The sequence below is a fragment of the Atractosteus spatula genome, chromosome 14 (genome assembly GCF_055471065.1).
Source record: "Atractosteus spatula isolate fAtrSpa1 chromosome 14, fAtrSpa1.hap1, whole genome shotgun sequence".
In the NCBI taxonomy this organism is placed as follows: Eukaryota; Metazoa; Chordata; class Actinopteri; order Semionotiformes; family Lepisosteidae; genus Atractosteus; species Atractosteus spatula.
The window spans coordinates 4,193,466-4,206,877 of NC_142719.1; the positions used below are offsets into that span (position 1 = coordinate 4,193,466).

General features: G+C 41.2%; 2 protein-coding genes across 3 annotated transcripts; both read right to left on the minus strand.

Annotated features, from left to right (window-relative positions):
• Positions 1-511: 511 nt before the first annotated feature.
• On the minus strand, positions 512-8,634 carry tmem50a (transmembrane protein 50A). Of its 2 annotated transcripts, none has more exons than XM_088932215.1 (7): positions 8,560-8,634; positions 6,746-6,853; positions 6,213-6,325; positions 5,134-5,201; positions 4,414-4,506; positions 3,679-3,739; positions 512-2,914 (listed from the first exon to the last, which is right to left on the minus strand). In XM_088932215.1, the coding sequence occupies exons 2-7, from the start codon at positions 6,842-6,844 to the stop codon at positions 2,869-2,871; spliced, it is 480 nt and encodes a 159-aa protein (XP_088788341.1). In that variant the 5' UTR covers positions 6,845-6,853; positions 8,560-8,634; the 3' UTR covers positions 512-2,868. The 2 variants fall into 2 exon arrangements, with proteins under 2 accessions (XP_088788341.1, XP_088788340.1); XM_088932214.1 differs by lacking the exon at positions 8,560-8,634 and adding an exon at positions 7,966-8,113.
• A 731-nt stretch (positions 8,635-9,365) lies between these two features.
• mgst3b (microsomal glutathione S-transferase 3b) lies at positions 9,366-13,253 on the minus strand. Its single transcript, XM_088932094.1, has 4 exons — positions 12,903-13,253; positions 11,837-11,959; positions 11,188-11,260; positions 9,366-11,079 (listed from the first exon to the last, which is right to left on the minus strand). Exons 1-4 carry the CDS (start codon positions 13,026-13,028, stop codon positions 10,979-10,981), a joined length of 423 nt encoding a protein of 140 aa, XP_088788220.1. The 5' UTR covers positions 13,029-13,253; the 3' UTR covers positions 9,366-10,978.
• Positions 13,254-13,412: the final 159 nt, after the last annotated feature.

Genomic DNA, 13,412 nt, shown 5'->3' on the forward strand with positions numbered 1-13,412 from the left:
TAACATTTACACTCATTTTTTTCCCCATCAGGGACATATTCCAATGTTTGTTGACAGGCCAAACTAGAGGGCACCGTCACCGCCATCACTGGTGTCTACCATAAGATGCATAGAGCTCTCTCAGACATACTCAGCTGAAATTGAGCTGACACACTGCCATTGCACAATAATTATTTCATTGTTAATTAATCAGTACTCTTTTCCCTCTCCATCTACACATTTTCATATTTTTAATTTTTTGAAGTCTTAATTAAAAAACCTAACCCTCAATATTGCACTTTTTAATTGAAGTGCCGAACTGCAAACTTTCACAACACAAGAAGGATATTTATAAAATGGCCCTTTCACAGGTCTCACTTGTTTCTGGATTTTGGTTTTCAATAGAATCTGCTAGAACTATAGCTTATTAAAAGTGAACCCAGATGCTTATGAACAAATACCGCTATGCAAAAATTAGTTATAAACTATATGGCTCGGCACAATCTATCAAATAAAAATGTCACAAAAAATGTTTCAAGGTTTCAAAGATACCATTTTATTTATTTTGTTTTAAAGGTACGTTTTTACAATCTAAAACATACAGTATATAAAAGTTACATTCACTAACTGTAAAAGCTGTAAGTCTCCATTAATGTGTGCAATACGTTTAAAAAACAACAACCATCAACCCTCCCAATTTTAAACAGCAGGCTAACGTATGCAACATTTCCTCGGTAGGCCAATAACTAAACATCTTAATCCAGCTTTGCCTTCACATATCAATAAAAATACAATATCCAGGTATAATGTGTACCTTTTAAAAAAAACTAACAAATTTAGTCTCATCTTTAGTGCTTTACTGAAGACCCTAATAGCTAAAAAAAGCATAATTGTCAAGTTTCTGAAAGAATCTTAGCAGAGAACAGCAAAGTAGAATTTAAAATGTCAGTTTTGTAAGGAAACGTTTCTTTCAAGACAACATTACAGAGCTTTACTATTTCAGCAGCAGATTCATGGGGTAACATGAACCTTTTGGAGCAAGCCAAATCTTTCCTCTCCCCCAAATTGAAAACAAACTGCAACATTAAAGCATGACAGCTCAGAGGTCTAGAAATTGTGCTTCCTTTGAAAAACCAGTTTGCCTCTTGTAAGAAAGTTAAAAATATCATGAAAATGTGTTATCTTAAAGTTATGATGAGAAAATAATTTGGCAATATAAAAAGGACATTCTGTACTGCTCCAACAAGGAAAACAAAACATTAAAATAGGACTTAACCAGTTTTGGCATCCCAAAATTTAGAACTTTGAAAATAAAATAGTTCCATTTTACTGTTATTTGCGAATCGTACAATGTTGTATATATAAGATTTCTGAGGCATTTTAGATTTTTTTAAATCCTTGCAAGAGGAAACAAAATAATTTCAGCTATATCCATGTCAGTATCAATTCTTATTATCAGACCAAACTGTTCAAATGCCTTTGTAGGTAGTGTCCAGAAAAGAAGTCTGAAGTGGTTTGCAAGTTACTGAACAGACTGCTACTTTCAGACTAAAAACAAAGATCATACCTGTACTATTAGAAGTGTTTCTGAGTACAGAAGACTATCCCTCAAAATAAACTTCCGTACATCTAGAATGAACATACAGAAGAGTATTGCCAGCAAACCCCAAGCATGCTATGTTCATGTTTTTGGAATAAACGGTGAAAGATGAACATAAGTTGCAATACATTTAAAACTGAGAACAGGAGGCACTGCTTTATCCAGATAGATGTGGGGGTGTGGAACAAGATACTCAGCCATGCTGTTGAAGCCGATACCCTGGGTTCTTTCAAGAAACAGCGGCATGCAGTCTGCAGATCAATGAACTACTACCAAATTGGAAGAATCAGCATGCAAGAAAGGACAAACACTTAAAAGCACAAGCACCTGAAAGACCACTGACTCTGCAAAAAACGGCAGCAGAGGAGTGCCCACGAAGGGCTCAGCCAGTAAATGCACTTCTGGACTGACCTCTGTGGTTTAGGCGTCATGGGTACGAGCCCCGATCACAGCTGGATTAAAATTGAGATCAGTCAGGTTTCCAGCACAAACGGAGACTCCTGTGACCTGGGGGGCAGCTGCGGGGGTGGCAGCATGATGACATCACTGGGCAGCGGATTGGGAAGTCAGGAAACGAATGGCTCTTACAGGTGGGTGTGTCTTAACCAAGGCACCAGCGTGTCTTATTCTCCCAAGAGAGCAAACAGGAGTTATTGCCAGTTATTGCCAGGAGTTCTTGTCTTTAAACAACACATTCCAAATTAGGTGGGATTCACATCTAAAATAAAGGGGCAGAAAAAATACCCCAACATGTTGTCTATTCCAGGGAAAAGCACATTTAAAGTTCTTAATAATTTTCCTGCTCCCTAGTGCTGATTATTCCCAGTAACTCACTAATGTAATATTCTGCATGGTTTTCACATGAATTTCAGGAAAGGATAAGTAAGTTAGTAGATGACGAGTAATATTAATCAACTAAAAGGTTGAGTTTGTCTGTTTTTATGACCTGCATGAATCGATCACAGTTCAGTGTTCCAGTTTCAAGGCATTGGTGTGTTTGGAGTATAAATTGTTTTTTATAATGGGAAATTTGTCAAGGCGAATGCTTTTCTGCTTGCGTCTGTACACGCCTTTATTAGTGTAAGCAATATAAAAAGAGTAGTGGAGGACAAAGCAGCACACCTAGTGTTGTGTAAACTGACACCATGCTATAGTTTCAGAAAGTGAATATCTGGGTTACCACACCAATTATAGAGGTAAAAGGTGTACAACATTTATAAAACGGTATGAAACAATAAGCACATAAGAGAGAGAAAAAAAAAGATGGTCAGGATGGGAAGTACAGAACATTACTGCCATAAGTCTTCAGTGCGGCCAAATTTGAACACCAGGCCCCTAAGAAAAGAAACAAAATGGAGTATTCTTACTTAATGAACAGAAGCAGCGTACTAATACACATAATACACAGACTTCTCAGATTTCAGACTATGTGTACCAGCTGTTGTGCTGTAAATTTGTGGTTTTGTGGCCCAGTAGGAGGCACTCTTTGCTGTGGACAGGGCTCTCCAAACCAATGCTCCTCTACACCATCGTGACTGGGAACACTATGCTGTACAAGATGCTGTCCTATTGGACAAAACATTGAACCGAGGTCCTGACTACCTGTCATTAAAGATCCTAAGGTACTGTTTCTAAAAGCAGGGGTGTGAACCTCAGTGTCCTGGATAAACTCCTCTGGCCTCCCTGAAGGTTCCAGTTAATTCAACTGGTCAATTTCTCAATTCTACACCTGACCTGCCCTGTAGAGGGGCTACTGGTGCAGAATGGCTGCTATACCCCATGGGGTAAATGAAGTGGGTCCCCTCCAATATGTAACATGCAATATTCATTCAAGAAGTTATTCAACCCTGAACAAGTCACGGTTAAACTGCAACTACTTATACTCCTGCAAAGCCAGTAATTACTGTTTGCACCACTTTCCATCTTCAAATGTCTACTGAACATAATGTAAGCCAATGGGATGGAAAGAACAAATCCCCTGAAGTCCCTGTGTACAGAGCCCCTGGGAGCCACACCAGCCCGTCAGAGCAGAAAGGTTCGATTCACCTCGAACCTGCGATCTGAGGCTCCTGACACAAGATTCATAGGAAAACACTCACCCAAAGAAAATAAACGCATTTTGGAAGAACACTGCAATACCGGGATAAACCACTGGCTTTTCTAGAAGGCAAAATAAAACATTAAATCACACATACATGTATGTAAATGCATAAGAGCAGATGACTGTAATGTTTGATATGAAGCTCATTTTTTAGGTGATTGAATCGGATTACCAAATATAATCGTTATTCCTTTAATCGAGTGCAGTTCAACCTATAAACAAGACATTTCCATTAACATTTCCCCAAAGCGATTGACATTTGTACCCACTTATACAGCTGGGCATTTAACTGGAGTCATTTGAGTGAAATTTCTCTCTTGGGGGTATACCAGCAGTGCCCTACTCGGGATTTGCACTCTAACTATTGCTGTCTGTCAGCCATGGCTTACTGAATACATTAAACTGTTCTCATTATCTTCACGCTTGATGTAGTAGGATTCAACTGGAAAAGCTACTTTATCTTAAAGAACACACACTCTAAAACCATGCTTACTGAGCTCCATTTCCCTTCTGCACATTACACAGAGCCTCCATGTGTTCAGACTGTCAGGCATGATAAGTTTTTGAATTTTGAAATTGAAGACTGCAAACCACTACAGTAACAGTATTCACTATGCATCACAGCTCATAAGAAAACACAAACATTTTTTTTCCATAACTGCATTGACTTCATGCTTGGATGAAATAGGATTCAATCAAAAATGCAACTTTAACTTAAAAAAGGAGCACTTACGTGGCACCACATACCCCCCAAAGAGAATCCACATGGAGGCGATGAGAGAGCCGAAGGCCAGCATGAAGCCAATGAAAAGCCAGACACGGGCTCCTAGGACACACAAGACACAGGCTCAACACTGGGGACGGTCTGGGCTGTGAATAATCGCTCATCTCAGCCTCAGAGGCCTCTAGAGCATCAAACTCTGATCATGTGAGTGAAATTTCATTTCCCATGGCAGCAAGGTCCAGCTCCGGTTTTGGAAGACCGGACTGGCCACATGCTCTCCGGGTCTCTCTAAAGCAGCAGCCCCCGAAGAGCTAGAAGGAGCAGGAAAACCGGTCCGACTGAGTCAACAGTGAGCTCTGAGTGCCGACTTAAAAAGGAAAGCTGGTGACACACAGGCCCTCCAGGACCAGACCTGGAGCACAGCACAGAGAGTGAAAGCCCAAAACTCCATTCTTTACACAAGAGCACTGTTTTGCTGAACTGGTCTCTTGGTCTGTAATGTGTGCTGAAAGCCACAGGGGGCACTGCTGAGACCAACAAACTGCTCCTGGTCCTCATCGAATGAGCCTCAGTTCAACCCGGTTATTGAAATGAAAAATACAGACAGGAAATTTAATATTCCTAGTTCCTAGTTTCTAGTTTTGAAAACTAGATTCTTGAAACAGGACAGGAAAAAGTAGACAGATGTTTAGGCCAAGGGTACAACTACAACGAGAAAACCGGACATACCTGTCTGACCCAAGCATCCTTCACTATAGCTGTCTCCACGCACCTGACCATTAGAGACAGCATTGATCCTGAAAGGGGACCACATAAAACGTCAGTATGTAGTGTGAAACAAAGGTCTGACAGGCAGGGAGTCACAGCTATAGAATTTGGTGTAATTACATGGCAAAGTATCCTTCCCAAGAGCTTTAACCTGCTGGAGGCTAGCCAGTATCTTCAAAATTATTATTGTTCAGCCATTCAAAAGTCTTCTTTCAAGAAAGTAAGGATGGGGATGTCTTCCTTGACACGACTCCATCCTGTAAAGGGAGGTGAAGGTGCTCATTTCACTTTTTCATAGGTGTCACATCGGTGATATGAGGAAGTCCATGCTATCAACAGGATGTGGTCTCTCATGCATGTAAACCTAAAATAGGATCTGAACCTGTGGAAGTTTTATAACAAATACACGATGCAGAAAATGCAGTTTGGCACAGGTCACACTCTCTATTTTACAATTTTTAAAAACAATTGCTCAGTCCCTGCCTGAAGCTCTCACTCGACATTTTTTTCACCAAACACGAGACCATGTGTGCCAGGAAACATGGTGAACAGCACCACATGGATGGAAAGAAAGTCACACAGTTATAACTTCCTCTTCAAGGCTCCGATGTCATAGCATCTCATGTGTTAAGCTACAGTTCTATTATTTCCACTGCCACATTATAAATATACTCAAGGGTACAACAGCTGTATCTCCACCTGGGATGTGAACCCACAACCTTAATTGATTCAGCGCCTTAACTGCACTGACAAGCTGCTTGAGTGGAATAGTTGCAAGTTTCCTTTTCCACTTAAAGGACTGGTATATTATGTTACATACCTCCAATCTGTTTTGAGCACTGGAAACTATCAGACACTTGAAATGTAAATGAATCCTATTATTAGGTCAGTGAAGAGTTCACCTGTGTGACTAGAGCCCATCAGCAGCTGTGTGGGCCTGCAGGACCAGCACTGGGAACCCCTGTAGTACTGTATCAACATCATACACACGTCAGGTACTTCTTACAGTGGAAAAACACACACCAGCTCCCGGGACTTACATTAGAAATGCGATGGTTGCTATTACCCCACATGTGTGGTAGGAATGGTTGAACACATCCTGGGAGGGATACTTGACTGCTGCATCAATGATGATCCACCATCCTGTGAAAAACTGCATAAAACAGGTGTTCTTTCTTTAATAGAATGCACATTAATCTACTACCAGTATCACACCTTATAACATCACTAAAAATGCACCACACGGCGACGAGCACATTCAGAGCCTACATCATAAACATAAAAAAAATTCAAGAGGTTAGAAAATGGATGTATGATGGATAATCTTGCTCAACATTTCTTCTCTTTAAAACACAGTCTGGACAGCTGTTAAAAAGGTCTTTTTTTTAACAGAGAAAAGTTATTTTAAATCGGACACGTACTGTAAATAATCTGGTTTGCAAACAGAAATGTTTTGACACCACTGTTAAGATAAGGTTTAGCATGAAGAGAGCCCGGCTGTGTCATTTACAGTAGAGAAGAAAGAGAGGTGGGGAAGGCATGCAGTTTGTGCCTGTTCCCACCCATGACCTACCAGTACTCCAGCTGCTATTGAAGCCACAGTATTCCTCTTCTCGCCCCAGTCCACACACTCACACTCGCCACACCGGATGTTATCCAGAAACCCAGACATGCTTCAGAGCTGCAGCAGGACAAGGGATTAATAAGATACATAAGACAGGTCACAGACGACAAAAGGCCCTTCGGCCTGTGTAGGTAGCAGTTCATTGATCTAAGGGTCTCATCCAGTCCGTTCTGTAAAAACGGCCAGAACGCTGGCGTCAACCACATGGGTGAGCAGCTCTTTCAACACACTCCCACAACCCTTTGGGTAAGGAACACACACAACAATATATGCATGCAGTACATCTCAACATTACACAGAGGCCCACAGTGTTTTAGGATTCGTATGCATTTCTGAAAACACAGATTTTTATGGGCCCAGCTTGGATGGGATACACTGACTGCGTGGGGGTTATTTCAGCAAACTTATGCTTTTATAACTCAACTTTGTATCCAAGGGTAGGAATACAATCACTTTATAAGCTACATTTATACATACTATATATAATCACTCTATGTACATAAAACAGCCACACCCCCATCACCACATCACCACAAAAAAGCAACAATTTTACAGATTTCAGAAGGACTAATACTGTTTACTGCACAACTATTTCACGTACAAACGCCTTTGCCAGCAAAGCAATTCTGAAAGAGCAGCAAACGTCGCTGTTGCTTAGGTTGGGCTAAGCGTTTAGGACAGAAGTTTCACTCGGATAGGATTAAATTATTGACCTTGAATGACAATTATCCTAGATTTCCTCGACTGAACTGACATAAGATTTAGCGATGCTAATGTTACTAATAAGAATGTATTAAAGCACTAAAAGAGACAACAGAGAATAATCCGAGGTCATCTGACTGACGGTTGATTTCGATGACGATAAAATATGCTTTAAAATACACGTTTTGAATGCCATTTTTACCCAACGGAAAAACGTCAATAATTAAAGCAAATATTTTCAAGATGAGATTTCAGCCCATGTTTCGACCTACAAAACCAGCCCTGACACCGAGTTGGAAATTATGCTTCGCTGTTCGTGAATACTTCGCATGCACACGACTAATATATTTCAAATGCCTGTAGGTTGAGGATGAATACATCATGAATTCGTTTTATCCGGTAAAACACAAAAAAGATTAACAAATCACACACACGGTATAATGCACCTCCCCAATTCTCGTACTTACAGTGTAAGTCACAGGACTTCCCAGCTTTATTACAATTTTATGTCTAACCCAAACAAAAACACAGTAGCCTTTTGTTAGTCAAAGGGAAAGAACGACACTAGCAACCTAGCGTCACTCACATATACATACTTCCGGACAATATAACCGTAAAGCTTTATGGGTGACGTAGTTCAACAAAGGCGCTAGCTCCGGCACATGAAACGGGAAGTTTATGTTAAGCGAACTACAACCCCCATCATATCTTAGTACACGCAGCTGGCACTATAACGAAAAGGAAACTGCGACACTGACACTAAGAAAACACAGGAATCTGACAAAGACATTTGTATTTTCACATAATCTGTTGATGACATTGCTCGTCCACCGCAGAAAACGATAGGGGGTGAAGTCTATATTACATATTAGGTAAACACAGTAAAAAAAAAAACTTTTCTCTTTTGGTATTACTCTCATCGACCATACTTTGTCAAAGATAAAGTGCTTAAGCCTTACGAAAACCTTGGCAACACAAAACAAAACCATCACAAGAATCGGGGAACCACACAGTGAGTGAGGGGGTGTTGCCCACATACCAGGGGTATTTGCAATATTTACCCCTTTCGTTCTCGGTTTAGCTGACAAGCAGGACGTTCCCGACAGTAGTTTTCCACGAGTTGCGCATGCTCAGTGAGGATTCAAGTCATACTGATGTCATTAGAGCTGCCCTGTGCTACAGCTACAATAATGCAGGAAAATGACCAACTCTGGCTAGTGGCCCAATTGTTAAATGAAGAGGGCAGATTGTTCACATGTACAGAATTTTTTGAAAAATGTAAGATTCCTATCACTCCCCGTGAATATGCTATAGTCTTTGATGCTATTCCTATGAAAGTGGTGAGGCTGTTTAGAGTTTCACCTCTCTTCTACTTCTTCCGGAGTCCTGATACTCCTCGTCTCTCTTTTGTTCTCTCAGTCTTTAGATTGACCCGTTTCCCTCTTTCCCTCGCACCTGAAGAAGGCTCCACAGCCAAAATGTTGTGTCTCTTTTCTTTTCAGTACGGAATAAACGTTTACTTGTTCCTTTGCATTCTTATTCATCAGCGCAGGTATTGTTTTATTGTACAGTTCATGCTCCTAGGTCTGGGGATAGAGTCTGACTAGGTATCTGAATCCATATTACAGGACTTTGAACCAATACTTGAACTGAATTGATTATTAGTTATTTGTCTAAGCCTGGTGCAGCGGATCACTTTATAATAATATGATAACTGCATTGGCCTGGAATCCAGGGACTGAATTTGTAGGTTCTGAAGAGCTGCAACCGCTGTATGAGTACACTTCAACAGCATCACATGATTTAAATGGCTTTATGCAGAAAACTCAAATGTGCACTTCTTAACACAATGCAATATTAATCAGAACACAGTAGAAAATTATTTTATTGTAAAAAAAAACACATTTTGTTACAAGTTTCAAGGGAGATATCTGAAATTAAAGTCAAGTGTAGTGATTGATGAAGGGTATCCAGTCCTGGTCCTGGAGGGTTTTGTTGTCAGCTTACACCAGCATCTCACAGAATAGTAGACAGAACAAAATTAATCTAATTAAACCAATAACGAGACGCTTTAGTCTGTAAATAGCTGAGGTGAAATGAAAACCCGAACACACTACGAACCCCTAGACCTTGAGTGGATACCCCTGTAATAGGCAGTACCATTAATAAAATCTCAACATGCTAATTTGCATTTATATCTTCATGCTAATTGCAGTACACAGCTTTTAAAAGTCATTTTACTTCAGGAATTACATTATAGATCACAGATTTCAGGCTGAACATATTCCTCTATTACATTTACAGGACATAAAATGTCTCAACAGCAAAGCCTATATAAATGCAATTAAAGAATATTTTACCACAAGATAGATATTTTATACAGGCTATTGAAGCACGACAGTTGGTGTAGTCAGGTCTTCTATTAACACCCATAATGTGAGGTACCAATTGAATTATGACTTCATTTTTAATCTTTACCATTCTTTATTTTTCTTACCTTTATTTTTAAGCAACGTTTTTAATAAAGCGATTTTCCAGGAGATGAATTAATGATGGGGAAAGATAAGAGAATAGAAAACAGGACTAACATGATGACAGGCCATAAACAGAATGAGGTTGGGCAACAATGTGGATGAAGTAATGTGCACCTTAGTTTCCTACAAAAGCTTATCATGCCTTAAGATTCAAGCCATCCTGTTCTCAACCCCCGAGTGATGCAGGATATCACAGGACAAAGCCTGGGTATGTCATGTGCTGTCAGTTTCAGCAGGTGGAATCTAAAGAAACTGGATTTGCAAAGCATATTAAAAAAAACAACTGTGCAAACATACACAGGTTTAACAATGGCATATTTGGCCACTTGGATTGAGACCAACAACAGTGGCAAGTCTAGATTTTTTGTGTGGAACCTACTGTATAGAACATCAGTTGGAATGTAGGACTTCATTTTCCTTCTAAGCTCTAAGTTTTGAGAGCCGTTTCCTCTCAGATGTCCAAGTAGGTTCTTTCCAAGTGCCTGAGATAATCAGTTTCTAATGGAACCTTTTATTCTGCACTATGGAAGCAGCTAGTAATCAAATGAAAGGAAAAACTATTAAGTGCTTGATATTTTCTGCTACGAAGTGAGCATTTATAGAAATCTCCTCATATCCATTGTAAACGTAGTGTGCATTCAGATGGTCAATATTGGCCTGCGTTAAAAATGTAATAAGAATATCTGCAATATTAAATCTATCTATAAGTTGGTTACTTAAGAACGATTATAAAAAACTATTTGATGTACATATCTGTACTTACAGACTTGACATTCTGAGAAAAATTCAAGCTTTTGATCATGTGTTAAAACTGTTTCTCACTTATAAGACATCATCTGATTTAACAATTTAAATTCCTCAAGTGAGGACTGTGCCCTGTAGGATCTAGGGTTTAACTCCTATGGTAGCCAGTGCCAACACCCCGACCCTAAGACCCAGGGAAATATTAAAAGAGCCCCAGCATTTGAAGAGCAGCTGCAAGAGACAGCAGAATGACTCCAAAGTATCCAATGTAACCATAGGCCCCTCTCATTCTCTTCTCTGGGTCTGGTAAGGAAAAGGTAGAGACGATTAGTGCAGAATTCCATTGTAGCCGAAACTACATATTTTAGAGTTGAGATCTACCATTGCTAACGTGCAGAAGTAGCATCTTACCCCCAGTGTAGTATCCCCAGGCGTATGAAAATCTGCTGGTGACCCAGATTGCGCCAAGCACAGAGGCTACCACCTAATAAAATAAGAATACGAAGATACGCAGACATCAGAGACGAAGGGGGGAAGAGGGATTTGCAGGAGCTGACCAGTATAATCACAACAAAAAAGTATTGGATGACTTGGTGTCTTCAACTGTGCTTCAACTCCAGATTTTGACTATGTGTGTAAACTTGAAGTTCAGCAGGAAGTGAAATCCATGAAATGGTTCTCAACTGGTGTGAAAGATAATCCCTAGGGCATGTCACCCAAGTGTGGAATGAATTAGTAAATATTATTAGAATTTATATACAGTTTATCAACAAGTCTTACAGAGTTTGGAGAACATGGCGATTTCCTTGAAGTCTGACAGATCAGCCAGAAGGGCCAGCGGTCAGGTGCCAAGCACTGAGTTTACAGTAGGTGCAATTGCCTGCTTCCCCAATAACTAACGATATGCAAATGAGAAGTCATAGGCCACTCATGCACATGGTACCACACTGGCAAATCGAGTGGCAGACACGGACTAATTCAATGTGTCTCAAACCCTTGTGTCATGACTTAGCTGGGATTGTGATTCGGGGTATTTCAGCAAGAGGTGCGTGGTACTTACAGGGTAAGCAAGTCCAGATATGAACTGGAAGATGAGCCACTGCGGGAAGACCTCCAGCGTGTTTTGGTGGGCTCTTTGAATACAGTTGAAGAGCTGCTCCTTGTCGCTGTACATAGCGGGGTACTGCAAACACCGAAGCAGAGCACGTCACGCGACACGGCGGGGGACTCAGGACACTGGACACGCGCGAGATCTGACGCCAGAGGGGAATCCTAACGCTCAGCACGCGGAGTGGAGCACTCTTCGACGAGCGGAGACAAACCCTCCGGTTTACAGTCCGTCGAAGGAACAATGTAGTAACTTTGAAGAGTTTTTAACTCTAGCGCCCTCTCGCCTTAGCATCGCGCTAGGATGCCGGGGGCTGTGGAAGCTCCGTTTCTTCAACGAAAGGTTTGCATCTTTCTACACAGACCCATCTAAAATGCAAAGTCCGAAATCTGTGTTGTGCATTAGAAACGTCTGAGTGATTTTTGATCGTCCCCCAAAAAAACAGCCTAGAGCCTAGCTGTAATGTAATAAAGCACCGTATGAGTTTTGTTTTCCTGTGACATGACATGGTGATATTCCATGTTTGTAGTACAATGGGGGGAAAACTGCTTCAGCGATCTTTTTATTTGCATGTCGCTCATTTCTGCATTAAAAAAACATTGGAAACCAGATCGGTGCATTATTTACATTTTTCTGACAGGGTAGTTTTTATTTGCAATTCAAGGCGATTCCCCGACAGATAAATATTGTGCCGGATTTTATTTCTCTTTACCACCAAGCGATCGAACTCTCTTTATCTATCAGGGTAGCAATTTCACTTCAACATTGCGGGGGTTCTTCAAAGCTAAACTCAGCCGATTTGTACTCAGCTATGCTCAGGTTTCAGGTTATGGTCATTTTTTAAAAAAAAAAGCCAGAATCGTCCGGAAAGCAACCCGAAACGCGTTATTTTAACAGGAAGTCCGATTGTGACTTGGGTTATAGTAACAGTGTGGCGCTGAGGGAGTTCAGCTGTTGCAGAGTCATGCTGACTATGCCACCTTATGCAAGCCACTAAGCAGACAGCGAGAGCGATTACCTTGACGCCGTATTTCTTCCTCGCTTGCACGACTCGCATGCTGAGGTAAAACAGCATGATCCAGCTGTAGAAGAAGGTCAGAATCACGTAGGCAAAGCTCACTGGGAGGACGTCTGGTATCGCCATGGTGCTTCGCAAAACAAGCCTGGCAGGACGATCGATCGCCTTTCTGCAAGAAGAGCAGGTCGGCAGGGAGGGCGCGCGGCAGAGTTGTGTAATATAGAATGAAAGGTCGCTCGAGCACCCCCTGTCTCGCGATGAGACGCTTTCCAGAGCCACCGTGTTCCAGGAAAACCGCAAACGCACAGAACGGGGGAGGGGAGGGGGGACGAGTTTTTCTTGCCTTACAGTTCGCGTGTTTGTGGTTTTCCGTTTTTAAAGCGATTGTGCACCGCCACAACAGCGCCCAGCCCACCCGATTGTGCCAGCATTGGGCATATTTGTTTGTAACCGCAGTTCAAGCTTTACCTTCACTGTCTACGCCCAAGGTTTAGATGAACAAGAGGGCCT

What these genes read in the sequence shown, in the direction of transcription:
- tmem50a (XM_088932215.1), bottom strand. Translation starts at nt 6,844, where the DNA reads ATGTCTGGGTTTCTGGATAACATCCGGTGTGGCGAGTGTGAGTGTGTG. An exon ending in GCAACCATCGCATTTCTAAT is followed by an intron (nt 5,202 to 6,212) that starts GTAAGTCCCGGG and finishes GTCCCCTTTCAG; the next exon opens with GATCAATGCTGTCTCTAATG. An exon ending in AGGATGCTTGGGTCAGACAG is followed by an intron (nt 4,507 to 5,133) that starts GTATGTCCGGTT and finishes TGTGTGTCCTAG; the next exon opens with GAGCCCGTGTCTGGCTTTTC.
- mgst3b (XM_088932094.1), bottom strand. Translation starts at nt 13,028, where the DNA reads ATGGCGATACCAGACGTCCTCCCAGTGAGCTTTGCCTACGTGATTCTG. An exon ending in GGAAGAAATACGGCGTCAAG is followed by an intron (nt 11,960 to 12,902) that starts GTAATCGCTCTC and finishes CGGTGTTTGCAG; the next exon opens with TACCCCGCTATGTACAGCGA. An exon ending in CTGGGGATACTACACTGGGG is followed by an intron (nt 11,080 to 11,187) that starts GTAAGATGCTAC and finishes TTTCCTTACCAG; the next exon opens with ACCCAGAGAAGAGAATGAGA.